Source organism: Coregonus clupeaformis, chromosome 30, assembly GCF_020615455.1.
Source record: "Coregonus clupeaformis isolate EN_2021a chromosome 30, ASM2061545v1, whole genome shotgun sequence".
Lineage (NCBI taxonomy): Eukaryota > Metazoa > Chordata > Actinopteri > Salmoniformes > Salmonidae > Coregonus > Coregonus clupeaformis.
This window is the reverse complement of record NC_059221.1, coordinates 48,266,263-48,293,004: the sequence shown is the minus strand read 5'-3', so window position 1 is coordinate 48,293,004 and position 26,742 is coordinate 48,266,263. Positions and strand designations below refer to the sequence as shown.

At 47.7% G+C, this 26,742-nt stretch overlaps 1 protein-coding gene across 3 annotated transcripts in view; it reads right to left on the bottom strand.

Moving 5' to 3' along the window:
* Positions 1-26,742, bottom strand: part of grm8a (glutamate receptor, metabotropic 8a) — a 260,782-nt gene that overhangs the window by 24,291 nt on the left and 209,749 nt on the right. For all 3 annotated transcript variants that reach the window (XM_041857313.2, XM_041857312.2, XM_041857314.2), the window contains 2 exons: positions 15,968-16,107; positions 12,820-13,755 (listed from right to left, as the gene is read on the bottom strand). In XM_041857313.2, the coding sequence (XP_041713247.1) occupies positions 12,820-13,755; positions 15,968-16,107 (1,076 nt within the window). The remainder of the gene's footprint in view (positions 1-12,819; positions 13,756-15,967; positions 16,108-26,742) is intronic.

Here is a 26,742-nt window from a genome sequence, read left to right as displayed (position 1 = left end):
CGATCGTTACAGAAACAAAGAGATCTGCTGTTGGATCTGACAATTAATCTTGATGGTTGTACAGTTGTCTCAAATAAAACTGTGAAGAACCTCTGCGTTATTCTGGTCCCGGATCTCTCTTTTGATGAACATATCAAGAATATTTCAAGGATAGCTTTTTTCCATCTTCGTAACAATGCAAAAATCAGGAACCTTTTGTCCAAAAATGATGCAGAAAAGCTAATCCATGCAATGCTCTACTCTCCGGCTACCCGGATAAAGCACTAAATAAACTTCAATTAGTGCTAAACACAGCTGCTAGAATCCTGACTAGAACCAAAACATTTGATCATATTACTCCAGTGCTAGCCTCTTCCTGTTAAGGCTAGGGCTGATTTATACGTTTTACTGCTAATCTACAAATTACATGGGCTTGCGCCTACCTATCTCTCCGATTTGGTCCTGCCGTACATACCTACACGTACACTACGGTCACAAGACCCAGGCCTCCTTTAATGTCCCTAGAATTTTCTAAGCAAACAGCTGGAGACAGGGCTTTCTCCTATAGAGCTCAATTTTTATGGAATGGTCTGCCTAACCATGTGAGAGACGCAGACTCGGTCTCGACCTTTAAGTCATTACTGAAGACTCATCTCTTCAGTAGGTCCTATGATTGAGTGTAATCTGGTCCAGGGGTGCGAAGGTGAACAGTAAAGCACTGGAGCGACGAACAGCCTTTGCTGTCTCTGCCTGGCCGACTCCCCTCTCTCCACTGGGATTCTCTGCCTCTGACCCTATTACGGGGGCTGAGTCACTGGCTTACTAGTGCTCTTCCATGCCGTCCCTAGGAGGGGTGCGTCACTTGAGTGGTTTGAGTTACAGACGTGATCTTCCTGTCCGGTTTTGCGCCCCTCGAGCTTGTGTGATGGAGGAGATTTTCGTGGGCTATACTCAGCCATGTCTCAGGGTAGTAAGTTGGTGTTCTGATAATATCCCTCTAGTGGTGTGGGGGCTGTGTTTTGGCAAAGTGGGTGGGTTATATCCTACCTGGTTGGCCTGTCCGGGGATATCGTCGGACGGGGCCACAGTGTCCCCTGACCCACCCCTGTCTCAGTCTCCAGTATCTATGCTGCAATAGTCTATGTGCCGGGGGGCTAGGGTCAGTCTGTTATATCTGGTGTAATTATCCTGTCTTATCTGGTGTCCTGTGTGAATGTAAGTATGCTCCCTCCAATTCTCTCTCTCTCGCTCTCTCCCTCCCCTCCCGGAGAACCTGAGACCTAGGATCATACCTCAGGACTACCTGGCCTGATGACTCCTGGCTGTCCCCAGTCCACCTGGTCGTGCTGCTACTCCAGGTTTAACTGTTCTGCCTGCGGCTAGGGAACCCTGACCTGTTCACCGGACGTGCTACCTTGTCCCGGACCTGCTGTTTTCGACTCTCTCTTTCTCTCTACCGCACCTGCTCTCTTGACCTCTGAATGCTTGGCTATGAAAAGTAAACTGACATTTACTCCTGAGGTACTGACCTAGTGCACCCTCTATAACAACAATTGAACCTGCTGGTCATCTATGAACGTTTGAACATCTTGAAGAACAATCTGGCCTTAAATGGCCATGTACTCTTATAATCTCCACCCGGCACAGCCAGAAGAGGACTGGCCACCACTCAGAGCCTGGTTCCTCTCTAGGTTTCTTCCTAGGTTCCTGCCTTTCTAGGGAGTTTTTCCTAGCCACCGTGCTTCTACATCTGCATAGCTTGCTGTTTGGGGTTTTAGACTGGGTTTCTGTATAGCACTTTTTGACAACTGCTGATGTAAAAAGGACTTTATAAATACATTTGATTGATAGGGAATACGGTGCCGGGACGCAACCAGGATGTTTATGTTATGTGTGGGTGGGTGGGAGGGAGGAAGGCAGCTCATTTGATCTAGTCATAGATACTGTACATACGGAGCCATTATCTAAAGAGCCCACCTTCTACCTTCATTGATTCTGGCCTGATACATACAGCCGTCTCCAGAGCTTCCCAAATGGTATCATTTTCTCTATATAGTGCACTACTTTTGACCAGGGCTCTATAGTGCAGTATATAGGGAATAGGGTGCCGTTTGGGATGCATCCCAGGCCTCTCCAGCCATGATGATAAAGCAGATTGACATTTACAATCAATACTGTAAGTCCTCTTTGAATCTCAATGAGTGTAAAGTGCATCTATCATGGGTGCTAAACACACACAGTTACAGACACACACACCCGCACACACGCACACAGACATGCACATGCATGCACACACATGCACATAATCACACACACGCATGAGGAATCCTGGATCAGGTAATGATTACTGGGAAAAGAGATTGTGTTTGGAGAACATGATTCAATACGGTCAATCTAAGCATCATAATAATGTTCTGTGCCTGGCCTGGGTGCATGTTTGTGTGTGTGTATGCGTGTGTATGATCATTTCGCTCAGCCTGTATCAAAACAACAGTCTTCGATTAACACTTCAACTCAATCAGCCTCCTCATTTTGACAAGCAGCATCTACATGTTCACTCATTGCAGATTCAAAACCCAATTTGTTCTCATGCTTTCTATATTTCCCAACATCCACAAATCATTTCCCCCATTTAATTCAAATGTTTACCAGCCTTCCTCTATCATCACATGGCACACATCAGTGGCATGGAAGTGATTAGCAGAATCACAGGTTGACAACTGAGCTCTTATTCTTCCAGCGCCACATCCACACATTCACACACCAAATCATCTATGCAGTGTGTGTGTGTGTGTGTGTGCAGAGATGGCCAGTATTTCTGTTACATGTATTTTAAATATGTATTTCAATTTTATTTGTTTATTTTTTTTCACCTTTATTTAACCAGGTAAACCAGTTGAGAACAAGTTCTCATTTACAACTGCGACCTGGCCAAGATAAAGCAAAGCAGTGCGATAAAAACAACAACACAGAGTTACATATGGGGTAAAACAAAACAAAGTCAAAAATACAACAGAAATACATATATATACAGTGTGTGCAAATGTAGCAAGTTATGGAGGTAAGGCAATGAAATAGGCTATAGTGCAAAATAATTACAATTAGTATTAACACTGGAATGATAGATGTGCAAGAGATGATGTGCAAATAGAGATACTGGGGTACAAATGAGCAAAATAAATAACAATATAGGGATGAGGTAGTTGGGCGGGCTAATTTCAGATGGGCTGTGTACAGGTGCAGTGATCGGTAAGGTGCTCTGACAACTGATGCTTAAAGTTAGTGAGGGAGATAAGTGTCTCCAGCTTCAGAGATTTTTGCAATTTGTTCCAGTCATTGGCAGCAGAGAACTGGAAGGAATTGCGGCCAAAGGAGGTGTTGTGAGATATACCCGCTGGAGCGCAGACTACGGGTGGGTGTTGCTATGGTGACCAATGAGCTAAGATAAGGCGGGGATTTGCCTAGCAGTGATTTATAGATGGCCTGGAGCCAGTGGGTTTGGCGACGAATATGTAGTGAGGACCAGCCAACAAGAGCGTACAGGTCACAGTGGTGGGTATTATATGGGGCTTTGGAGACAAAACGGATGGCACTGTGATAGACTACATCCAATTTGCTGAGTAGAGTGTTGGAGGCTATTTTGTAAATGACATCGCCGAAGTCAAGGATCGGTAGGATAGTCAGTTTTACGAGGGCATGTTTGGCAGCATGAGTGAAGGAGGCTTTGTTGCGAAATAGGAAACCGATTCTAGATGTAACTTTGGATTGGAGATTCTTAATGTGAGTCTGGAAGGAGAGTTTACAGTCTAACCAGACACCTAGATATTTGTAGTTGTCCACATACTCTAGGTCAGACCCGTCGAGAGTAGTGATTCTAGTCGGGTGGGCGGGTGCAAGCAGCGTTCGGTTGAAGAGGATGCATTTAGTTTTACTAGTGTTTAAGAGCAGTTGGAGGCTACTGAAGGAGTGTTGTATGGAATTGAAGCTCGTTTGGAGGTTTGTTAACACAGTGTCCAATGAAGGGCCAGATGTATACAAAATGGTGTCGTCTGCGTAGAGGTGGATCTGAGAGTCACCAGCAGCAAGAGCGACGTCATTGATATACACAGAGAAAAGAGTCAGCCCAAGAATTGAACCCTGTGGCACCCCCATAGAGACTGCCATAGGTCCAGACAACAGGCCCTCCGATTTGACACATTGAACTCTATCTGAGAAGTAGTTGGTGAACCAGGCAAGGCAGTCATTTGAGAAACCAAGGCTATTTAGTCTGCCAATAAGAATGCGGTGGTTGACAGAGTCGAAAGCCTTGGCCAGGTCAATGAAAACGGCTGCATAGTACTGTCTATTATCGATCGCGGTTATAATATCGTTTAGGACCTTGAGCGTGGCTGAAGTGCACCCATGACCAGCTCGGAAACCGGATTGCATAGCGGAGAAGGTACGGTGGGATTTGAAATGGTCGGTGATCTGTTTGTTGACTTTCAAAAACTTTTGAAAGGCAGGGCAGGATGGATATGGGTCTGTAACAGTTTGGATCTAGAGTGTCACCCCATTTGAAGAGGGGGATGACCGCGGCAGCTTTCCAATCTCTGGGGATCTCAGACGTTACGAAAGAGAGGTTGAACAGGCTAGTAATAGGGGTTGCGACAATTTCGGCGGCTAGTTTTAGAAAGAAAGGGTCCAGATTGTCTAGCCCAGATGATTTGTAGGGGTCCAGATTTTGCAGCTCTTTTAGAACATCAGCTGTCTGGATTTGTGTGAAGGAGAAGCGGGGGGGCATGGGCAAGTTGCAGCGGAGGGTGCAGAGCTGGTGGCCGGGGTAGTGGTAGCCAGGTGGAAAGCATGGCCAGCCGTAGCAAAATGCTTGTTGAAATTCTCGATTATTGTAGATTTATCGGTGGTGATAGTGTTTCCTAGCCTCAGTGCAGTGGGCAGCTGGGAGGAAGTGCTCTTATTCTCCATGGACTTTAGTGTCCCAAAACTTTTTGGAGTTAGTGCTACAGGATGCAAATTTCTGTTTGAAAAAGTTAGCCTTTGCTTTCCTAACTGCTTGTGTATATTGGTTCCTAACTTCCCTGAAAAGTTGCATATCGCGGGGGCTATTTGATGCTAATGCAGTACGCCACAGGATGTTTTTGTGCTGGTCAAGGGCAGTCAAGTCTGAGGAGAACCAGGGCTATATCTGTTCTTAGTTCTGTATTTTTGAATGGGGCATGTCTATTTAAGATTGAGAGGAAATTACTTTTAAAGAACAACCAGGCATCCTCTACTGACGGAATGAGATCTATATCCATCCAGGATACCTGGGCCAGGTCAATTAGGAAGGCCTGCTCACTAAAGTGTTTTTGGGAGCGTTTGACAGTGATGAGGGGTGGTCGTTTGACCACGGACCCGTTACGGACACAGGCAATAAGGCAGTGATCGCTGAGATCCTGGTTGAAGACAGCGGCGGTGTATTTAGAGGGTCAATTTGTAGCAAGCGGCAACAGTGAGAGATTTATTTCTGGAAAGGTGGATTTTTAGAAGTAGAAGCTCAAACTGTTTGGGCACAGACCTGGATAGTATGATAGAGCTCTGCAGGCTATCTCTACAGTAGATTGCAACTCCACCCCCTTTGGCAGTTCTATCTAGACGGAAAATGTTATAGTTGGGGATGTAAATTTCAGAATTTTTGGTGGCCTTCCTAAGCCAGGATTCAGACACTGCTAGAACATCAGGGTTGGCGGAGTGTGCTAACGCAGTGAATAACTCAAACTTAGGAAGGAGGCTTCTGATATTTATGTGCAGAAAACCAATACTTTTACGGTTACAGAAGTCAACAAATGATAGCTCCTGGGGAGTAGGAGTGATACTGGGGGCTGCAGGGCCTGGGTTAGCCTCTACATCACCAGAGGAACAGAGGAGGACTAGAATAAGGATACGACTAAAGGCTTTAAGAACTGGTTTTCTAGTGCGTTGGGTACATAGAATAAAGGGGGCAGTTCTCCGGGCGTTGTAGAAAAGATTCAGGGCATTATGTACAGAAAAGGATATGGAAGGATATGAGTACAGTTCAGGTAACCCTAAGCGTTGGGTAACAATGAAAGAGATAGCGTCATTGGAGGCACCGATTGAGCCGGTCTCGGCGTGTATGGGGGGTGGAACAAAGGAACTATATGAGGCAGTTTGAGATGGACTAGGGGTTCTACAGTGAAATTGTATAATAAGAACTAACCCAAACAGCAATAGGCAAGGCATAATTGACATGGGAGAGAGGCATAAAGCAGTCACAGGTGTTATTAGAGAGAGCTAAGACAACAACTGGAAATAGCGATAACGTTTGGGCTAAGACTAAACAGAATAAACAGGACAGGGTACCGTGTAAAGGAACAGTCCAACAGACATCAGCTGTGCAGCTGAGTGATCATAAGGTCCAGTGAACAGCAATATGTGAGTCCGAGAGCAGTTCAAATTGGTGCTTCAGCACAGCTAGCAGGGAGCACAGTTGTAGTTTGCGTGTGCTAGCGGGCCGGGGCTGGCAGATGGATCTTCGTGGTCGTCGCAACTGGAAGCCTGATGAAACCACATCAGACTATTACTTCTTTGTATTTAGTAATTTCTATTACACTGGGCTGATCTACACTCCAATGTATTTTGTAACAAGATACCTTCTGAGAGCTGTAATTTGTATTTTCAAAATACAAAATACTTTTCTATACCATTTTTTATAGCTGCTCACCATTTTGTGGCCCCTTTCACCCTGCATTGGTATTAGAAGTCTGATGGCACTATGGTGTGTAACACTCTGGCTCTATGGACGTTTATATTGAGCCAGGGTTGTTCATTTTCTTGTGTTTGGGTGTATTTCATTTGGTGGTGTTGGGGATGGGTGAGTTTCATTTTGTTTGTGTCATGTGGTGATTGGTCGATGACTCCCAATCAGAGGTAACGAGTGTCAGCTGTCGGCTCGTTATCTCTGATTGGGAGCCATATATATTCTGTGTGTTTTCTCCTTTGTGTTGTGGGTTATTGTTTCTGTGTTGCTGTTAGTTTGTATCAGTATTTTGAACTTCACGTATCGTCATTTGTTGTTTTCTTTGTGGTTGCTTTAAATAATAAAGTCATCATGTTCACTCGCAACGCTGCGCATTGGTCCGCTCCTTTTGACGATCGTGACAGAATAACCCACCACAAAAGGACCAAGCAGCGTAACAAGCGGCAACAGGACCTACCTACACAGGAGTTATGGACGCCTCCTAAGGTCGGGACATGGGAAGAGTTATTGGACGGAAAGGATCCTTGGGCACAACCGGGAGAATATCGCCTCCCTCGTGAAGAGCTGGAGGCAGCCAAAGCCGAGAGGAGGTGGTACGAGGAGGCAGCGCGAAGGCGAGGCTGGAAGCCCGTGGAAGAGAGGCAACCCCAAGAAATTTTTTGGGGGGGGCACATGGCTTGGGCAGCTGGGCAGCAGGAGGCTGCCACAGGGAGAAAAGGAGAGAAGGCTAACGGATGCGGGAGCCATTGGCGAGTGGAAGGAGGGAAGTTGTTGTGGCACGGCATGAGAGACTGAAGTGTGTTCCCAGTCTGGTCCGGTCCGTTCTTGATCCCCAGTTAAGGCCAGTGGTGGGTGTTCCCGGTACGGACCGGTCTGTTCCTACTCCACGCACCAGGTCCACGATGTGCGTCGCCAGCCGGCCAGAGTCTGCCGTCTGCCCTAGGGGCGTCTGAACTGCCCGTCTGCCAAGCGCTGCATAAGCCGCCCGTCTGTACTGAGCCTGCAAAGCCGTCCGTCTGCCATGAGCCTTCAGAGCCGTCCGCCAGACAGAATCATACACCTGCTATGGAATCAGCAGGAGCCGACGCAGCCTATGCTGGACTGGAGGCTCGGGTTCGTGACCGGCAGGAGCGGCTCATGCGGATGGGAGCCGTCCTGCTGGAGGTGATGACTGCAATCCGAGGCTGGGGTCCGCCTCCACCGCTAGCCGCCCAGCCAGCACCATCAGCCAGCCATGAGCAGCCAGACCCGTTAGCCAGCCATGAGCAGCCAGATCCGTCAGCCAGCCATGAGCAGCCAGATCCGTCAGCCAGCCATGAGCAGCCAGACCCGTCAGCCAGCCATGAGCAGCCAGATCCGTCAGCCAGCCATGAGCAGCCAGATCCGTCCAGCCAGCCATGGGCAGCCAGATCCGTCAGCCAGCCATGAGCAGCCAGATCCGTCAGCCAGCCGCGAGCAGCCAGACCCGTCAGCCAGCCGCGAGCAGCCAGACCGTCAGCCAGCCGCGAGCAGCCAGATCCGTCCAGCCAGCCGCGAGCAGCCAGATCCGTCAGCCAGCCACGAGCAGCCAGATCCGTCCAGCCAGCCGCGAGCAGCCAGATCCGTCAGCCAGCCGCGAGCAGCCAGATCCGTCAGCCAGCCATGAGCAGCCAGGGATCCGTCAGCCAGCCATGAGCAGCCAGATCCGTCAGCCAGCCATGAGCAGCCAGATCCGTCAGCCAGCCGCGAGCAGCCAGATCCGTCAGCCAGCCATGAGCAGCCAGATCCGTCAGCCAGCCATGAGCAGCCAGATCCGTTAGCCAGCCATGAGCAGCCAGATCCGTCAGCCAGCCATGAGCAGCCAGATCCGTCAGCCAGCCAGGATCCGCCAGAGCCGTCCAGCCAGGATCCGCCAGAGCCGTCCAGCCAGGGTCCGCCAGAGCCGTCCAGCCAGGGTCCGCCAGAGCCGTCCAGCCTGGATCCGCCAGAGCCGTCCCGCCGGGATCCGCCAGAGCCGTCCAGCCGGGATCCGCCAGAGCCGTCTAGCCGGGATCCGCCAGAGCCGTCCAGCCAGGATCCGCCAGAGCCGTCCAGCCAGGATCCGCCAGAGCCGTCCCGCCAGGATCCGCCAGAGCCGTCCCGCCAGGATCCGCCAGAGCCGTCCCGCCAGGATCCGCCAGAGCCGTCCAGCCAGGATCCGCCAGAGCCGTCCAGCCAGGATCCGCCAGAGCCGTCCAGCCAGGATCCGCCAGAGCCGTCCAGCCAGGATCCGCCAGAGCCGTCCAGCCAGGATCCGCCAGAGCCGTCTAGCCAGGATCCGCCAGAGCCGTCTAGCCAGGATCCGCCAGAGCCGTCTAGCCAGGATCCGCCAGAGCCGTCTAGCCAGGATCCGCCAGAGCCGTCCCGCCAGGATCCGCCAGAGCCGTCCCGCCAGGATCCGCCAGAGCCGTCCAGCCAGGATCCGCCAGAGCCGTCCAGCCAGGATCCGCCAGAGCCGTCCCAGCCAGGATCCGCCAGAGCCGTCCAGCCTGGATCCGCCAGAGCCGTCCCGCCAGGATCCGCCAGAGCCGTCCCGCCAGGATCCGCCAGAGCCGTCCCGCCAGGATCCGCCAGAGCCGTCCCCGCCAGGATCCGCCAGAGCCGTCCCCGCCAGGATCCGCCAGAGCCAGCCAGCCAGGATCCGCCATCTAGTCAGGTGATGCCCCTTAGCCCGGTGCTGCCCTTTAGCCCGGGTGCTGCCCCTTAGTCCGGTGCTGCCCCTGAGTCCGGTGCGCCCCCTTTAGCCCAGTGCTGCCCCGTAGTCCGGTACTGCCCCTTAGCCCGGTGCTGCCCCTTAGGCCGATGCTGCCCCTTAGTCCGGGGTTGCCCCTTAGTCCAGGTGGGGTTAGGTGGAGGGTGGTCATTGGGAGGAGGCTACCGAAGCAGGTTGTGACTGTGGTGGGGTGGGGATCACGACCGGGGCCAGAGCCGCCACCATGGACAGACGCCCACCCAGACCCTCCCCTAGTCCTGATGTTGGTGCGCCCGGAGTTCGCACCTTTAGGGGGGGGTACTGTAACACTCTGGCTCTATGGACGTTTATATTGAGCCAGGGTTGTTCATTTTCTTGTGTTTGGGTGTATTTCATTTGGTGGTGTTGGGGATGGGTGAGTTTCATTTTGTTTGTGTCATGTGGTGATTGGTCGATGACTCCCAATCAGAGGTAACGAGTGTCAGCTGTCGGCTCGTTATCTCTGATTGGGAGCCATATATATTCTGTGTGTTTTCTCCTTTGTGTTGTGGGTTATTGTTTCCGTGTTGCTGTTAGTTTGTATCAGTATTTTGAACTTCACGTATCGTCATTTGTTGTTTTCTTCGTGGTTGCTTTAAATAATAAAGTCATCATGTTCACTCGCAACGCTGCGCATTGGTCCGCTCCTTTTGACGATCGTGACAGGTGTGATAAGAGTGTCTGCTAAATGAACTAAATATAAATGTACGTACAGTGGGGAAAAAAAGTATTTAGTCAGCCACCAATTGTGCAAGTTCTCCCAATTAAAAAGATGAGAGAGGCCTGTAATTTTCATCATAGGTACACGTCAACTATGACAGACAAATTGAGAAAAGAAAATCCAGAAAATCACATTGTAGGATTTTTAATGAATTTATTTGCAAATTATGGTGGAAAATAAGTATTTGGTCACCTACAAACAAGCAAGATTTCTGGCTCTCACAGACCTGTAACTTCTTCTTTAAGAGGCTCCTCTGTCCTCCACTCGTTACCTGTATTAATGGCACCTGTTTGAACTTGTTATCAGTATAAAAGACACCTGTCCACAACCTCAAACAGTCACACTCCAAACTCCACTATGGCCAAGACCAAAGAGCTGTCAAAGGACACCAGAAACAAAATTGTAGACCTGCACCAGGCTGGGAAGACTGAATCTGCAATAGGTAAGCAGCTTGGTTTGAAGAAATCAACTGTGGGAGCAATTATTAGGAAATGGAAGACATACAAGACCACTGATAATCTCCCCTCGATCTGGGGCTCCACGCAAGATCTCACCCCGTGGGGTCAAAATGATCACAAGAACGGTGAGCAAAAATCCCAGAACCACACGGGGGGACCTAGTGAATGACCTGCAGAGAGCTGGGACCAAAGTAACAAAGCCTACCATCAGTAACACATTACGCCGCCAGGGACTCAAATCCTGCAGTGCTAGACGTGTCCCCCTGCTTAAGCCAGTACATGTCCAGGCCCGTCTGAAGTTTGCTAGAGTGCATCCAGAAGAGGATTGGGAGAAAGTCATATGGTCAGATGAAACCAAAATAGAACTTTTTGGTAAAAACTCAACTTGTCGTGTTTGGAGGACAAAGAATGCTGAGTTGCATCCAAAGAACACCATACCTACTGTGAAGCATGGGAGTGAAAACATCATACTTTGGGGCTGTTTTTCTGCAAAGGGACCAGGACGACTGATCCGTGTAAAGGAAAAATGAATGGGGCCATGTATCGTGAGATTTTGAGTGAAAACCTCCTTCCATCAGCAAGGGCATTGAAGATGAAACGTGGCTGGGTCTTTCAGCATGACAATGATCCCAAACACACCACCCGGGCAACGAAGGAGTGGCTTCGTAAGAAGCATTTCAAGGTCCTGGAGTCTCCAGATCTCAACCCCATAGAAAATCTTTGGAGGGAGTTGAGAAGTCCGTGTTGCCCAGCGACAGCCCCAAAACATCACTGCTCTAGAGGAGATCTGCATGGAGGAATGGGCCAAAATACCAGCAACAGTGTGTGAAAACCTTGTGAAGACTTACAGAAAACGTTTGACCTGTGTCATTGCCAACAAAGGGTATATAACAAAGTATTGAGAAACTTTTTATATTGACCAAATACTTATTTTCCACCATAATTTGCAAATAAATTAATTAAAAATCCTACAATGTGATTTTCTGGAATATTTTTTCTCATTTTGTCTGTCATAGTTGACGTGTACCTATGATGAAAATTACAGGCCTCTCTCATCTTTTTAAGTGGGAGAACTTGCACAATTGGTGGCTGACTAAATACTTTTTTTCCCCACTGTATATGTAAAAATGAACAATTGCAAAGCATGCTGAGTATTATTCAAATGAGCTCTTCCCCGAAATAGAGCCAATAATTACATTTACATTACATTTTACATTTTAGTCATTTAGCAGACGCTCGTATCCAGAGCGACTTACAGGAGCAATTAGGGTTAAGTGCCTTGCTCAAGGGCACATCGACCGATTTTTCACCTAGTCGAGTGTGTGTCAGCTGCCTGGCAACAGAGGGAGGAGAAATATAAGAGTGCAGTAAAAGAGTGCAGTAAATGGGTATGAGTCAGTGATGAGCTTTAATGAGGACCTCTCCCCCTCTCCTGTGGGTATTTAATGTTTTATAGTGTCCCAGCTATTTTCCCTCTGTCTCTAAGATTGCGGAGGTGTTGCATCTGAAATATACCCTTGGCCAAACAGCAGTGGAAAATTCACTGAAATTCCGCTGTGCAGAAATGCTTTTCACATGACCTGGAAGTACCACTCTCCAAGTGCAGCTAGCTCAAACCTGACCTCCAGCACACAGCAGGTGTGTAATACAGAGGTACTACCTTTTGTTTTCTCAAGCATCCCAGATCCTGCTGGGCTGAATATAACCTGCTAATTTATCACCTAGAGCTGAGGCAAGAGGTAATGCAATGTTCTGTCTGACACACCCACACAAAGAGTGATAGAAACACCAAAACACAGACAGACAGACAGACACACACAGAGCGAGAGAGAGAGAGAGAGAGAGAGAGAGAGAGAGAGAGAGAGAGAGAGAGAGAGAGAGAGAGAGAGAGAGAGAGAGAGAGAGAGAGAGATGTATATAAGCCTCTTATTAAAGCCTGCAAAGACTTGGCTCTAGTCACTCAGATAGAAAATCCAGTCTTATTCACATGGGGAGGTGAGGCTTTATACTTAAGCTATTATGATAGCTTCATTGTAAATCACTAGCTGACTGATGGAAAAGAGACCATTCTTCCAAAATCATTCATTCATTAGAAACACACAGGCTCCACTTTTCTGCGTGTTTGTGTGTTTACCGTTATAAAAGCTGTTCCACTCACCCTCTCCGCTGACTGCGCTGTCCCGAAGAAGATCGGGATAAACGCCAGCCAGATTATGCAGGTAGTGTACATGGTAAATCCAATTGGCTTGGCCTCGTTGAAGGTCTCCGGCACTCCCCTGGTCTTGATGGCGTAAACAGTGCATGTGACCATCAGTAGGATGGAGTAGCCCAAGGAGCAGATCAGGGACAGGTCGGAGATGTCGCACTTCAGCACGCCACGAGCCGCCGCCGGGTCCTGGGTCCGCTGCTCGCCGTAGTCCACGAAGGTGTGCGGCGGGTCCACGGCGAACCACACAAACACCCCCAGGAGCTGCACCGAGATCAGGGAGAAGGTGATGACCAGCTGGGAGGCCGGGGAGATGAACCGGGGGGCGCTGACGGACTTCTTCCCCTGCTCGAAGATGCGGTGGATACGGTTGGTCTTGGTGAGGAGGGCCGCGTAGCTGAAGCACATCCCCAGACCCAGAAATATCCTCCGGAAGGAACACACGCCCACGTCGGGCGCCGCGATCATCAAGAAGGTGATGGCATAACACAGGAAAATGCCCGTCAACAGCACGTAGCTCATCTCGCGGCCGGACGCCCTGACGATGGGCGTTTCGTTGTAGCGGACAAAGGTGACGATAACGAAGGTGGTGGTGATGATGCCCAGCATTGAGATGAAGACGGGGATGACGGCCCAGGGCGAGTGCCACTCCAGCTTGATGATGGGGATGTTCTGGCAACCCGTTCGGTTGGCGTCTGGGCGCTGTTCGTAGGGACACAGTTCACAGCTGAACTCGCTGGCCTGGAAGTGGTAGCCCTCGCAGCGCTCGCAGTGCCAGCAGCACGGCACACCCTTCACGATCTTCTTCCTCTCACCCATCCGGCAGGGCACGCTACACACAGACGCAGGGAGGGACGGGTCGCCTGCCCGCCACTGCATGGCCTCTACCTGGGGTCATAAGGTCACAGGAGAGAGGAGAGAACCAATCAGAGGACAGATAGGTTGGGACTCAATAATGGTTTTGGATCTAGAATGGTTGTTATTCTAGACTTTCTGGCTAAGGAATGTTCTGACTAGAATAGTTCTGACTGTGTAATAGCCTTCTTCAAAGCCTACTGTCGTTAAAATGTTTGTACCTGCATAAACATTTCCCAAAGTGCAACTCACAAAGTAATTAGCCCAAGCAGAACTTCTTATCATGTCCCTTGTTTCGCCTGCTAGGCATAAATCTAATAGAAATTAAACTGGTGTAATCAGAGCTGGCACAGATTGGCCATCTGCATCAGTCTGATGCAGTGTGTGTGTAATAAACTGTTTATAACACAGCCCAGGGTGATGGGAACGGAGCTCTTCTCTCTATCTCTGAACACGCACACAAAGTACTGATCCAGCAGAACTAGAGGAAACTGGCTGGCTGGAGAAATCTAGAACTAGATTAAATTACCAATATTGGGTCAAACTACTCAGTCGTCAGAGGAGAAATGAAACCTGTCTGTATGTGTCGTTTCATTTTTGTATATTATTTCCCTTTAGTGCTATTATCTCTTCCAGTTTTTTTGTGGTAAAGCGATAGCCGGCCATGCTTGAATTATGAACGCTCAAAAACACATTAAGCCTGGCCATGAACTTTTTGGGGTATAATTGATAATTATAAAAAAAATACTTTAGGCCTCATTAAAGTTATCCCATAAAGCATTATGAACATGAAAGAAAAGCATGTCCAACGGCACAACTGATCCTAAGGGAAGAGATTTACCCCGAGAAGAAACAGTAACTTCCGCCACTTGGGTGAATCCTCTTTCAATTATTTGGATACTTATTTGTAACCTTGAATTCAAAACACTTGTTAAGGTGAAACAAAATGTATATGGAATAGGGCTATTCTGGCTCTAGTTCTCAGCAGCCAGCTGAGAGGGAATAGTATGCTGTTGCTACCTCCCAGTCCAGCCAAGGTAAACAGATCGAAGAACAAAGAGAATGCACAAGAGACATTCAGTCATGGAAGAAAAGATAAGTTCAATAGACATTGAAATTCAGCATTTGAGCCTAACTTCCATTTGTCTCCAAGTCTCCAGTCTCCAAGTCTCCAGTCTCCAAGTCTCCAGTCTCCAAGTCTCCAGTCTCCAAGTCTCCAGTCCAGTCAATATAGCTTCTACTGTCCAAACGTATTCGCTTATACCGGAAAGTTGAACGCACGACTAGAGCAGATGGTTTAAAGATCCCTCAGAGAGTACAGCCCAACCGTGTCTGTTCTAGGAGTCTGTGTGAGAACACGCTGCTCGTTTACCTAGTCATAACTCCTCCTGTGGCCTGTGTGTTTGTGTGTGTGTGTATCCATCCCTCCCTCCAGTGTTCCAGTGTTTATGTGTGTGTGTGTGTGCGGACGTGCGTGTGCGGATGTTAACTATTCTTGTGGGGACCAGATGTCCCCACAAGAATAGTAAACGAACAAAAATGTGACCAACTGGGGACATTTTGTTGGTCCCCACAAGGTCAAATGCTATTTCTAGGGGGTGTAGGTTTAAGGTTAGAATTAGTGTTAGGGTTAGAATTAGGTTTAGGGTTAGGGTTAGGAGCTACGGTTAGTTTTAGGGTTAGGGTTAGGAGCTAGGGTTAAGGTTAGGTTTTTGGGTTAAGGTTAGGGTTAGGGTAAGAGTACGGGTTAGGGTTAGGTTTAGGGTTAGGGGTTAGGGAAAATAGGATTTTGAATGGGACTGAATTGTGTGTCCCCACAAGGTTAGCTGTACAAGACTGTGTGTGTGTGTATTCCAATCAGTAACAGCTGAAAAACAAGTAGCTGCTCATTGAAATTCAAGCGCTGAGCAGTAACTCTATGCGTTCAGGAACACATCAACTACTCTGACATACAGTATGGTCATAGGACAAAAACTGGGACAAGATGGGACCCAAACATGACACAAAAACAAGTTTTGGATGATAACGAATTAATAAAAATCTGAAGTTTCAAGACTTGATCTTGAATAAATGCTGATATCTATACAATTTGCCTGATCTCAGAGCTGTTTGTGCTATCATCAAACATGTTGACATTATGGCACAAACAGAGCAGGGACCCGGCTATGTATGAATGCCTCTGAATGTGACACTATACGACAACACTAGATCACAAAAGATAGTATTGCTATTATGTTAGTCTCACATTTAGGTGTAGTTTGTTGGTCCAGGTGCCTATGACCTTGTACTCTCTGGTGGAGCGGTTGGTGCTCTGGTACTGGAAGATGTCGTAGCGTCCGGGGGCGTCGCCGTTCTCATTAAACACCACTGGAGTACCGGCACTTCCTGGAAGGCAGAGAAAGTGAAGAATTAACAAGATGACACACTGTGTATCATTCATCACACAGAAAGCTAATTTACCATTCTGTAAGATTGTACAATATCATTGTAGTTCTGCATTTTCACAGAAACACACGATTTAGTCAAACACAAAAAAAAAAATTTCTAACTTATATATACACCTTAACGATTATTACACATGCTTGGGTATTACCTACTGTATGTTGTAAGTATGGTTTAAGGTTGTTATTCTGTTTCTTACAAAGTGGGAATCTTTTTCAGAAGTTCATTCAGTAGTCTTGTGTCTACCTGTCACCCTAATGAGCCGGGCTCAGATTTCACACATATTAATTATGCAGAAAATGTGTGTATGTATGTGTGTGCGTCCATGCGTGTGTGTGTGTGTGTGCGTGTGTGAGTGCGTGCGTAAACAACCTCTACCTCCCCGGGTGCAAAGTGTTTCACAGATAGGCTTTCTTTCTCCATCGATTATGCTAAACTCACAGCCCCCTCATCCATTCTCTCTCTCTTCCTCTCCCTCCCTCTCACCCTCCCTCTCTCTCTCTGGTTCTTTCTCCTCTTATGAAGCGTTGAAATCCAATATTTCAGCGTGGCAGCAGCGCGGGTTGAGAATCTGGCCATCAAAGCAGTAATGTAATTACAAACATACATCTTAAAAGAGCTGTTCATTACTGACATTCCTACAGAAAGCTGTTCATCATGGCAACGGTGAATGTATCATATCTGATAGAACGAAAGGGAGAGTTGCCAGGAGAGACAGAGTGAGAAAGGGAGTGAGAGAGATACTAGGAGAATAAGAGAGAAATGGAAAGTTCTCTCTCTCTCTATTTCACTCTCTCTCTCTGTGCATGGCCAGTGGTAATGAATGAGAAGAATTCCAGAGAACTCTGGGTAAACCATTATCCGTCTATCTTTAATCTGCCTTCACACAGCCGCCCGGCCCGACGCTACTCACACACACAGACACACACACGGACACAAACATACACACAGCCCCGCCCACCAAAATTCAAAGACACTAGACGCCGCCACTCGCCGCTTGCTCCTGTCTGCCTATCTGTTTGTCTGTCTCCTCCTGCCTTCCATAATTACAACAGAGAGAGAAGTGTCCAGACTGCTTGTTGACTCATTTGTCTAATTTTAGTATTTGGCTAGTAGTGCAACACAGCTCCCTATATATCAGGACTACACAGGGCGTCATTGGGCTTTGGTCCAAAGTAGTGCATTACATAGGGAATAAGGTGCTATGTGAGATGCTGCCGCAGTAACACACACACACAAACACAAACACACACACACAAACACGTGAGTCCACTAAGATAGCCCTCTGGTTGATGCTACAGAGAAGCAGAACACTGATAATATCATACTATCAGTGAGTGGGAACAACTTCTTCTCCGTGCATCCCTTGCTTAGCACAACAGCGGGGGAACATGCATTGCAAATGGGAGAGGACTCCATCTCATCAGTGTGGAAATAAATCATGGCACAGCCTCAGGAAGTATTTCTGCCTTTCAAATTGGTGTTAATATACGGCCCAATACTGCTCACTGTTCCCTGCCCAACCAATGAGGCCGATTATGCAGACACGACTGATGCAAGTTGCACATGCACACATACACAAATATACGCACACACACACTTAAACGCACGCAAACACGCACAGATACACACAAACACATCTTCATACTCACGTCCTCTCTGGAAACAGCCTGTCCCAAACCATATTAGCTACTCTGATGACGATTACTGGATACAACCAAGCTGACTAATATAATTGTTCAGTATGTGCCTTATAAGGGCAATTTGACCACAGCAGTACAAGTCAGTGAAGCATGGTTCCTCAGCCATTTCTGAAAGTAGTAACATGGAGATATCGACATTTAAATGTCACACTATTCTGCATCGTTAACCATGACCTTCACTGTGTCAGTGTAAGCAACAACATTTAACCTTCTTTCCCACAACATACACACACACACACACGACAAACCTCAAACTCACCCCTCAGTGGGTAGCCCTAACAACCATTCAACACACCAAAGTCCTTTCATCGACCTCACCCTCATTGGTCTTTATAGTACATCTCACATGACCAGACACATGTACCCTATCACCACCTCCCCCAAGGAGAATGGGGTTAGAGGCCCTTTAATCAACACACAGGTCTTCAGCTAGGTCCCAGCTATGTAACTGGATAAGTAAGAGCAGGCTGAGGTATACCTTTCACCCAGCAGACCCAAACAGTCCAAAACCGCCAACTGATCTGTCTAGTGGTGGGCTATGGTGAGATGAGACCAAGGCTCAGAGCTGAAGTAGGGAGTAGGGAATTTCAGATTGAAGACATTCAGACATTAGGGCTTATGTTTGGTCTGAGATGAGCTTGGCTTTCTGCTGTGTAGTTTGTGGGTAGAGAGAATGGATTCTAGGTAAGTTATACTCCTACTAAAAGGCAGGGATACAAATCCCTGAAGATACAGTTGCAAGGCATAGGTCTAGGATCAGCTTACTCTCTTCTAATCCTAACCTAAACCATTAAGGGGAGAAAGTCGAAACTGACCTAAGATCAGTATCTGGAGGCAACATCCTCCTAATCTGAGATAAACACTAAATACCCTGCCAACAGCTCTTCCCTGTGGATCTCAGAGAGAGAGAGAGAGAGAGAGAGAGAGAGAGAGAGAGAGAGAGAGAGAGAGAGAGAGAGAGAGAGAGAGAGAGAGAGAGAGAGAGAGAGAGAGAGAGAGAGAGAGAGAGAGAGAGAGAGAGAGAGAGAGAGAGAGAGAGAGAGAGAGAGAGAGAGAGAGAGATTTAGGCTGGGTAAAATCTCTGATGGGGGAGAATACAGGAAAGGAGAGAGGGACCGGCTGAACGAGCGTTGCAGGCTTCAAAGGTCTCCCCACTCCCCATCGTGACAGAAACAGAGAAGAGTGAGTGTTTTGATAGGCCTGATGCAGAAACCACCCTGCAACCCAGATTAATAAAACATAACATAGAGGAAGGAGCTGAGAGGAGGAGCGAGAGTGACTGAGTGGCGTGGCTGCCAGCAGTGTGAGCCATACATCTATACTCCTAATGGGGGAGACAACACACACACATGCACGTACGCAAAGAAGCATGCACATAGTCACACACACGCAGGAACGCACACACACAAACACACAAATACATTAATGCACTTACACGCACACACAGGCCCCCAGTAATGAGGACACATCTTCTCTCCGTCCTTCTCTTTATTTTTCCTCCATCCCTCTATCCCTCCATCCCTCTATCCCTCCATCCCTCTATCCCTCCATCCCTCTATCCCACACTAAACGGTTACCTCAGGGGAGGCTTTACTATAATAACTAAACTCCCTCCTCCTCCTAAACATTTACTGTTGATCCTCCCTTTTTCTCCTCCCCCACTCTCTCTTGTTCTTTATCTCTCTTTTATCTCCTCTCTTTCTCTTGTCTTCATATGTATCTCTTCTTTATCTCCCTCGCTCCCACCCATCCTTGCTCCCACCCCCCTCTTCTCTCCTATAAGACATATGCATTAGCCTATTAATTCACTTGATTGTGATCCATTACTTACATGCTTCTGGCATATAGAAGCCTTTCTTCGCTGTACCCTAACCCTCCATCCACCCTGCAGTAATTATGTGGGTAGCAGTTCCATACAGTTAATCTGGTGAGGGATAACATCCACAGGGTTTATAATGAGATTAGTGCTTCTTGGCTCAACAAGGCAGCTGATTATAATGATTATTAAACTGCCAGAAACCCGTGACACATAGTTTATCAGGATGTGGAAGCAGGAGCCAGAGCCAGCCTTTTGTTGTGTTTCACAGTGGAAGGGAGCACAGAGGCTGTGTAGCCATTAGTAATGTGCCATTGGAGCTTAGAGGTGGGCGGGTGAGTTGGCTAATGAAATAATGGATATAATGAAGATATGTTATTTTTCTACTCTAAACTCGACGGCAAGAGTCCTCAAGCAACCTAAGATGTTTGGCCTCATGATCTCGGAATGCTTTAGATACTTTAGATTTGTCAGTTGGTCTGAGATTTGATTTGATCATTCGCCCTTCTTTTTAAAAAAATTCCTAGTTGGTCATTAGCAGTTCTTGCCTGCCTCGGGCAAGTTTCAAAACCATCCAAACCTTTAACACCCTCCTTTCTACTGCATCTCTAAGCCCTACTATCAGTAGGCCAAGGGAAGACATTTCATTACAGAGTTATGATACACTGTAGCTGATGGGAAGAAAACACCTTTTTTGGAGGGGGTCCAAATTAAGTGGCCCTCAGTCTGAACTTGACAAAAGCCTCCCGTTCCTGTTGACTTCTCCTCTTCCTCTCTTTCCTCTAAAGAGAATCTCTTTTGATTATCTTCCCCAGAACAGAGCAGAGCGAGTGAGGGAGGGAGGGAGGTAGAAAAAGGGGGGAGAGAGAGAGAGGGAGAGAGAGAGAGGGTGAGAGAGAGAGAGGGAGAGGGAGAGGGAGAGAGAGAGAAGGAGGGAGAGCGAGCGAGAACGAGAGAGAGAAAAAGAAAGAGGGGCAGGGAGGGAGGGAGGGAGGGAGGGAGAAAAAGGGGGGAGAGAGAGAGAGAGAGGGAGAGGGTGAGAGAGAGAGGGAGAGGGAGAGAGCGAGAAGGATGGAGGGAGTAGGTTGTCCTAGAGCAGTATTGTTAGTGTGCATAATGAAAGAGAGAAGGCATCAGCGCGTATCCAGGAGGCTAGAGACCAGCTGCCATAGCAGATATACCTCCTCTGTTCACTGACTTTAGCAGACACACATGCACACACATACACACGACAAAACTCTCATAGGCTGATGAGGCAATGCCGCATTTCTCAAGAAACCGACACGGCAGACAGACAAACTCCCTCCAAAACTCCTTTGTCTCCACTAAGGCTTAATGGACATGCTGATTTCATTACGGTGTGACTGTGGCAGAGGAGAGAGAGAGAGAGAAAGATCTCTGCAGGTCCATAAACCTGGTGTTGTCAGTTATGTCTAATGCCAGCATTATATCCTACATTAGAGTGAATAAAATGATGCATGTACAATCACCGCCGCCTCCGGCTTAAAGTTCTATTAATCCTCCAATGGCTATCTGATAGCTTCTGGTCATCTGGGCTGAGGAAGTGTTCAGTGTGTGGCGGCCCGGCAGGCAAGCGGCAGACTGAGAGCAATGTCTTAAGTCGCCGAAACAGCTGTATGAGATTTCTGGCTTATTGAACTTATCTCCAGGTATCGATTGCTCTTTTAACGTCGTGAGTGGGGACAGCGGTAGGCTACGCACGCACACACACAGACACACAGGCAGACAGAGGTACAGGGGGATCTTTTGTGCAAAGCACAGAGAAGGAATAGGAGACTGGAGATGCATGTCAGAACATGGAAAGACTTTAGTACACTCTCTCTCTCTCTCTCTCTCTCTCAGAAATGATGTCTTCATGGCTCTGAACTAAACACACTCTGCTCGGTTATCCTGCAGAAAATTAACATAATAACACTGAGATCAGAGGTGATGTGAAGCTCATTCTAGCTTATATATGAATACGATTGAGATTTTATTTGACTTGACCTACAGGTCATAACAACCTTACACACATCACTGTATATCTCTCTTCTTACTCTCTCCATCCTCCTCTCTCCCTCTCTCTTCCCTCTAACTATCATCTAGTCGTTATTCCTTGCTAATTAGCCCGGGCTGGTTCCCGTAGAGAAGGCGTCCATCTTGTCCTGAGCAGTCAGAGCTAGAGCAGCTAGTCCTGTGGAGATGGGCTGTAATGAGATAGCTCTGTCTAGCATGGCCGTGTCCTCTCCTCACAGCTGTCCACACACACACATACTGACTCCACGGTTCCACGGCTCAGGGCCTAATTATTTTGGCTCCGCTGCCCTCTCCATAGAAGGGTAATGGAGAGCCTCGTGGAGGGTGGCCCCGACCAAGACCACAATATGGTCGAAATATAGGAGCTGGCACTAGCTCAATAAATAACTTTTTGGTAGAGTAGGAAAAAGTGGATATTGTTCTCTTTCTCTGCCCGAGTTCTTTGTCCAGCGTCCTGTGCTTTGTGGATGAGGATAAAATACTGTTATACAGGATGCTAAGATTGAGACACACTACACTGTGAATTTTCATTTCCAGCGAACATAGCACTACTATGAGGGTTAGTAGATGGATCAATACAGTCAATATCCTCATCAGTGTTCTAAACTAGAAGTGCGAAGCAGTCCTTTGTGTACGTTTTTTTGTCTCTTCGCTAAACCGGTGTATTCTCACTCCACACTGTCAGGGACAGGGTAGTTAATAAAGGATCTTAACAACACATTAATGCCATTCAACCACACTCTACAGACATAGCTAGGAACAATAGATATGATATTGGCTTGATGTTCAACACTGAACACGGATGAAAGCTCTCTGCTTGTATCACTATGACTCATTTGACAGATAACACTGAAGTGCAGAGGAGAAAAGAGGAGGAAAAAACCACACTTCCATCTCTCCAGCCGCCCATTGGAGATTTCTGGGAGATTTCCTGAAAAGTTCCATTGTCTAAAAATGTAATATTTTCTAAAAGTTTTTTGCAGTTTTAGTTGAATGTATTTCCTCAAAGTTTTACCCCAGTGTGAAAGTGAAAGTACAGGCTGTAAGGCATTTTTATTCCTTCCTTCCCACGCACAGAACTACAATTAAGGTTTCTCATAGACTGAAAAGGAGGGGACCTTGGACATATTTTCAGGAATAAAAGGTAAGAGATGAACATTAATGGACTTTATCAAGCTATTCATTAGACCGCCGGAGGATTCATAGAGGACAATGGAGGTGACCTGGGTAGTGGGAGGCATTATGTATCATGTAACACCACTGGGCTCTATTTTAACAAACCTAACGCAATGGTAAATCTAATCGCAGGTTGTAGCGCTATAGGTTCAGGGGTGTGTCAGAAATATTTTTGCTATTTTCACTATCACAATTATTGGCACACTTGCTGGCGTTGGCGCACAAGGACTGGTTTTTTATGAGTAAACAAGTTGTGGGTGTGTGGAGGCTTGGCCCCTAACTGGCCAATCAGAACGTGCTCCATGGCAAAATATGTCGTTGTTTCAAGTTGTGTTTTTACAGTCTTTTATGTATTGCCTTGGAATCAATTCCAATTCCAATGTTAGTCCGTTATAGTTTATTAAATGGATTACAGAAACAAAATAAAATGTAGACCTATCTTGGCTAAATACATTAACTTGAACCCATTTGCAGTCCACACTGTTCTAATTGCATGGCTTCAGTAGCATTTACACTGATATAGGGGCTAGGCCTAATGTAAATTGCATTATGGCTGAGCATGGACATGCCAAACATTGTCAATAAGCAAGATTACATTCATTATTGACAAGGTCTAAACAGAGAACTAATAATTCTAAATCACATTAAACAACATGTTTTAAATAGTCAAATTTACAGACACCATAATTTCTCCCCATGAGCATATAATATTAAAATGACGCAGATTATGGAGGGTTTTACGCACATCCAAACTTTTGACAGTAGCTGGACAAAGATTCAATAAATAGAAAGTTAGAATGTCTACTCACCGTTAACTCTCCCAAATAGGCCTATGTTTTATGAACATAATCGGAACCATTTTACAGAGCAGATCGCATTCACACATCAGAAGTTGCATTGCAAACGCGCCACGGACGTTGTCGGCATAAAACCAGGAAGGTGAATAATTCTAATACGTTTGGTTGTAATACAATTTTACGGAAAACAAAAAATCCGTTTTTTTTTCTAATAACAAAAACAAGAAATACATGTAAATGTAATGATATCATAAAATCGACAGGATAAAAAAAAGACACACATCGCTGTTGAACCAGCCTTCGTTATAGTAGGCCTAAGGGAGGGCTTGGGTTTTGAACCTATAAAACAAGCCATTTTTACAAGAGAGATAACTTCTAAATACGAGGTTCACCGGTATTCACAGAGGTTCTCATCTCTCGTTTCATGATGGATATGGATACGTAGCCTACACCATGGAGGGGGTTTTACACACGTCCAAAACGGGACTTGTACGGCTGAAATAATGTGGGCCTGCCTACAATGCATAGATAAAAAGGGAATGTCAGCTCACTGTTTTACTCCTCTCAAACTTGCTATTTTAATAAAGCTTTGGTGATTAAGATTCATTTCCAAGCGGTCTCAGTGTCACGATCGTCAAACAGAGATGAGGACCAAGGCGCAGCATTGCAGGCAAACATACTCTTTAATTAGAGACACGATCAAAAATAACAAACGATACGTGACAGTTCACGGTCTAACATAAACAGACTTGAAACAAAATCCCACAAACACGAATGAAAAACAGACTGTATAAATATGGCTCCCAATCAGAGACAGCCAGCAACACCTGACACTCGTTGCCTCTGATTGGGAGCCACTCTGGCCAACATAGAAATAGCACCCATAGAAACAAAAACACATTCATCTACACACCCTGGCTCAACATAACAGTGTCCCCAGAGCCAGGGCGTGACAGTACCCCCCCCTAAAGGCGCGGACTCCGACCGCGTCAACCAAATACCACAGGGGAGGGACCGGGTGGGCACTCCGCCTAGGCGGCGGATCCGGCTCGGGCCTGATCCCCGCTCCCTCTCCAACCCCCCAAAAGTACCCCTGGTCCGGGTCTGGCCCCGCTGGCCGGAGCTGGACTGCACACTGATGGAGCGGATTGCTCTAGCTCCGGCGTAAAACATCTGACCAGTGCCGAACCAGGCACCAGTGGAACAGGCACGGGCCGTGCCGGACTGACGACGCCCACCACTGGCTTGGTGTGGAGAACAGGCACGGGCCGTGCTGGACTGACAACGCACACCACTGGCTTGGTGTGAGGAGCAGGAGTGAGCCGAACCGGGCTGATGAAACGCACCACTGACTTGGTGCGGGGAGCAGGAACGGGCCGAGCCGGGCTGACGAAGCGCACCACTGTCTTGGTGCGGGGAGCAGGAACGGGCCGAGCCGGGCTGGACGAGCGCACCACTGACTTGGTGCGGGGAGCAGGAACGGGCTGAGCCGGGACTGACGAAGCGCACCACTGACTTGGTGCGGGGGAGCAGGAACGGGCCGAGCCGGGCTGACGAAGCGCACCACCGACTTGGTGCGGGGAGCAGGAACGGGCCGAGCCGGGCTGACGAAGCGCACCACTGACTTGGTGCGGGGAGCAGGAACGGGCCGAGCCGGGCTGACGAAGCGCACCACTGACTTGGTGCGGAGAGCAGGAACGGGCCGAGCCGGGCTGACGAAGCGCACCACTGACTTGGTGCGGGGAGCAGGAACAGACCGGACCGTACTGGGGACACACACCACTGGCCCTACACCGGGATCTGGAATGGGTCGGACCGGACTGGTAACACACCCCAGTACCTCTCGCCGTGCCTCTACACCTTCCATCCCCTCTTCGACCAGTGGCCCCCGTAACCTGTCGGCCTCCTCTGCCAACCCGCTGGACCGCTCTATCGCGGCCTCCTGCTGCCCCGACGTCGTGAGCCCCCCCCTAAAAATGTTCTGGGGGTCTCTCTTCCCCGTGGGCCAGGCCTCTATAGTTCTCGCCCAACTTTCGCTCTTCTACTTCCAACTCCCGCTATTCAGCTCCTCAATTGGCTTGACCCAGTCGAAGCTCTTCCTCCACTGTTCCCAAGTCCACCATCTCTGCTCTTCACTCGGCTTGACCCAGTCGAGGCTGCCACGGAGATCTGCTAGGGATTTCCCTGGCGATGGCTTCCGCGACTCGCTGCTTGGTCCAGTTTTGGTGGGATTTTCTGTCACGATCGTCAAACAGAGATGAGGACCAAGGCGCAGCGTTGCAGGCAAACATACTCTTTAATTAGAGACACGATCAAAAATAACAAACGATACGTGACAGTTCACGGTCTAACATAAACAGACTTGAAACAAAATCCCACAAACACGAATGAAAAACAGACTGTATAAATATGGCTCCCAATCAGAGACAGCCAGCAACACCTGACACTCGTTGCCTCTGATTGGGAGCCACTCTGGCCAACATAGAAATAGCACCCATAGAAACAAAAACACATTGATCTACACACCCTGGCTCAACATAACAGTGTCCCCAGAGCCAGGGCGTGACACTCAGGAGCCAAACCCTTTATTGACTACTTCACGATTGCATTGAACAGACAAAAAAAAGCCTTCATTGAGAGGAGGGGAGGCATGGTTTTTAATCAAATAAATCTAAATGGGAAAAAACATACTTTTTTGGTTTCTAAATACTAAATAAGTATTCAGGCACCAAAAGCACATTAGGCTACTCTTGCTCAATGTGCATATGGGCAGTGTGCGTCATAGCTGGATAGACTGCGTTTCTGCTGTCTAAATTCATGCCATAACCAACTGCGTTACTGCTAAAACCAGCTTTTGGTTGGTCTTAAATATCCCTGTCAGCGCTGTCTGAAATTAGTTTTTAAGGACACACCTAAAATATTTCCACCTCGCCCATTTGAGAGCAAGCTAGCTGATATAAGACATGTAAATTGCCGAACCTGGCGTTGGGGCTGGAAAATGCCAGTGTGGCAGTTTTAATATGAGGAAATTGCAAACTAAGTGCATTTA